Genomic DNA, 3,651 nt, shown 5'->3' on the forward strand with positions numbered 1-3,651 from the left:
GCTGTGTTTTGGTCTTAATAGATTCAATGAGTTGGAACCAATTCCTTGGCACCTAGCAACAACAACAAACTCTCTTACCTCAGGTACTTGGAGTCATTGCTTGGTCTTCCCTTGATCTTTCCCCAACTTCCATCTCTAACTCTTACACCTAAAACTTGTCTTGATGTCCTTTCTGTCAACTACCCTCCTGCCCATCTATTTGCCACTTTCTCTGTTCCTCTTGCCCTTGCAATTTCCCTTATTTCTGGAGTTGCTTTCAGCATTAGTGACTCCTGTCAACTTCTTTGTTTCTGTTATACTCAGTCCCTGAGAACCAATCCTCATCAGAACCTTTCTGTCTTCCTGTTCTTCATCATCTTCTCTCCAAATGTAACCCCTCTACTGTCTGTGCCTCTGAAAATTGAGGATTGGGTGTCAGAAAGTGTGTTTTGATATTTATATAGAGATCACTGGAACCTTCTTTTTTGGCTGTTTGAGCAGTAGTACCATCTCTAGATCTACAATCACAAAGATTCAGCTCACAGAGGAACTGAAAGTCAGCCTGTTCAGAGCTTCAGGAAAAACTTCCTCATTCCTTCCTTGCTCATTTCCCTCCTGAAGCCTTCCAGTTAGGATCCTTGGGAATCCTCATCCCCCAAGTTGGATGACTCCATAGCCTTGTGCTATTTATAGGACATGAATGATAATGATAATAGTAATATGTAAGATTTGTAAGTTCTGGCTATACACCCGAATTGGATCTAAGTACCTTTACACATATTATTAGCATATTTAATTCTTACCAGTCTGTAAATCCATCCCATTTTACAAAATAGGAAACTGGGTCACAGACATATTAAATAACTTTCCCAAAGGCCAGTGAATGTTGAACTAGGACCAGAACTCAGCAGTCTAGCTCCAGAATATGTGCTCTTTAAACTACCTTCATAAGGAACTGGATGAATGAAGTGTGGCCTGTTTAGTTGTCAAGGATCTGCATACCTTAATTAAGAGAAGGCAGAGCTTCCCTTAAATGAGCTCAGGCTTACCTACTTGATTTCTCACAGGTAAGATCTGGGCTCACTCTGGTTCTTCGCCATTCTAAGTGAGGACCAGACCCTGGGTTTACCTGATTACACTGGCTCTCACTCCTCCCAGAATTGCACCGGTGCCTTGATCTCATCCTGCCACCTAGAAAATCCAAGGAATGTGTGGCTAGGATCTCTGGAATTGGAAGTGATTTGAAGTAAAATTTATACAGAACTTAGAAAATAAGGCTGATATGCACGCAAGCAGAGAAGAAAAAGAAAAGGTCAATAGATTCATATTTAAAGTGTAAAGTTGAATAGGGATGAGCATTCTGAAAAAAATTCAAATTCTTCTCTAGGCTCAATTATTCTCCTAAACCATTTCTCAACAAGAGAATGTACTGCCCTCTAGGGGGATGTTTTGGAAATCTGTGACATAGTATTTTGGTTATCACAGATGTGTTTGGGTAGGGGCAAGATATGTTCCTGGTATTTAGTGTTCAGGGTCCAAAGATGGTAGGTAATCTGCAATGACCAGAACATTTGTTGTTAGTTGCCATCCAGTGGATTCTGACTCATGGTGACTCCTTATGAGCAGAACAGAATTGCTCCATAGGAAGTTCAAAGCTGTAAATCTTTACAGAAGCAGACTGTCACTTTTTTCTCCTATGGAGTAGCTGGTGAGTTTGATCCACCAACCTTTTGGTTAGAAGCTAAGCACTTCACCACTGTGTCACCAGGGTATCTTAATAACCAGGATTGGTGTTAGGTGCCATCGAGTCGGTACCAACTCATAGCGACCCTATGCACAACAGAACAAAGCACTCACAATCATTGCTACATTTGAGCCCATTGCTGCTGCCAATGTACAAATCCATCTCATTGGGGGCCTTCCTCTTTTTCTCCAATCCTCCATTTTATCAAACATGATATCCTTCTCTGAGGACTGGTCCTTCCTGACAATATGTCCAAAGAATGAGAGATGAAGTCTGGCCATCCTGGCTTCCAGGGAGCACTCTGGCTGCACTTCTTCCAACACAGATTAGTTTGTTCTTTTGGCAGCCTATGGTACTTTTAATGTTCTCCTCCAACACCATAACTCAAATGCATCAATTCTTCTACGATATTCTTTATTCATTGTCCAACTTTTACATGCACATGAGGTAATTGAAAATACCATGGATAGGGTCAGGAACACCTTAGTCCTCAAACTGACATTTTTGCTCTTTAACACTTTAAAGAGGTCTTGTGTAGCAGATTTGCATAATGCAATGCATCATTTGATTTCTTGGCTGCTACTTCCATGAGTGTTGATGGTTGATCTGAGCAAAATGAAGTCTTTGATAACTTCAATCTTTTCTCCATTTATATGGATATTGTTTATTGGTCCAGTGGTGAGGATTTTTGTTTTCTGTATGTTGAGGTGCAATCCATACCAAATGCTGTGGTCTTTGATCTTCATTAGTAAGTATTTTAAGTCCTCTTTGTCTTCAGCAAGCAAGGTTGTATCACCTGCATATGGCAAGTTGTTAATGAGTCTTCTTCCCATCCTGATACTATGTTCTTCATATAATCCAGTTTCCCAGAATATTTGCTTACCATACAGATTGAATGTTGTTGTTGTTGTTAAATGCCATCAAGTCGGTTCCAACCCATAGCCACCCTGTACAGGGTTTCCGAGGAGCAGCTGATGAGCTTGAACTGTCTACCTTGCAGTTCAAACAGCTTTGCAGTCTGGCGTGTTAACCCACAGTGTCACGAATAAGTATCATGAGAGAACACAACCCTTGCACACACCTTTCCTAATTTTAAAACAGTCAGTGTTCCCTTATTCTGGTCAAACAACTGCCTCTTGGTCTATGTACAGGTTCCTAATGAGTACAATTAAGTGCTCCAGAATACACATTCTTCACAATGCTGTCCATAGTTTGCTGTGATCCACAAAATTAAAAGCCTTGGTTTAATCAATAAAGCACAGGTAAACTTTATTCTGGTATTCTCTGCTTTCAGCCAAGATACATCTGACGTCAGCAGTGATATCCCTCGTTCCACATCCTGTTCTGAATTCAACTTGAACCTCTGCAAGTTCTCTGTCAATGTATGATTGCAGCTGTTTTTGAATTATCTTTAGCAAAATTTTGCTTGTATGGGATATTAATGATATTGTCTGATGATTTCCGCATTCCGTTAGATCACCTCTCTTTGGAACAGTGACTCAAAGATTACAAGTAACATTGTCATTAATTTTGTATGAATTTCTGAAATGGTAAATCCTTGGTAAAGTATTGAATAAAATTAATTATAATCTTCCTTCAGTCTACCCATTTGTTGCCCTTCTGGGAAATTCAGTATCTAAACGTGTGTACAATATATATATAAATATATAGTGCACAAGTTTAGTTTAGACAACATCCAACCATTTCAGGAGGTAGCATATCTTCCTTCAGTACCATTGGTTCTTGATCATATGCTACTCATATCCATTTGCATTTGTTGCTATTGCATTCCTAGTCATCCTATGTCTAGATTTGAGGCTCTGACAATTATGCTGTGTGTTTTCAGTGTAGTAGTGTCTGACCATTACAAGCTAAAATACATAAACTTTAGTGTAAATAAATCTTTTATTTAATTTTACTTTCATGTG

General features: G+C 39.4%; 1 protein-coding gene across 1 annotated transcript in view; it reads left to right on the forward strand.

Annotated features, from left to right (window-relative positions):
- Window positions 1–938: 938 nt before the first annotated feature.
- The window catches only part of PCP4L1 (Purkinje cell protein 4 like 1), a 6,159-nt gene continuing 3,446 nt past the window's right edge, over window positions 939–3,651 (forward strand). The window contains exon 1 of the mRNA XM_006861677.1: window positions 939–947. Coding sequence (XP_006861739.1) covers window positions 939–947 — 9 coding nt within the window. The remainder of the gene's footprint in view (window positions 948–3,651) is intronic.

Source organism: Chrysochloris asiatica, unplaced genomic scaffold, assembly GCF_000296735.1.
Source record: "Chrysochloris asiatica unplaced genomic scaffold, ChrAsi1.0 scaffold00042, whole genome shotgun sequence".
NCBI lineage: Eukaryota > Metazoa > Chordata > Mammalia > Afrosoricida > Chrysochloridae > Chrysochloris > Chrysochloris asiatica.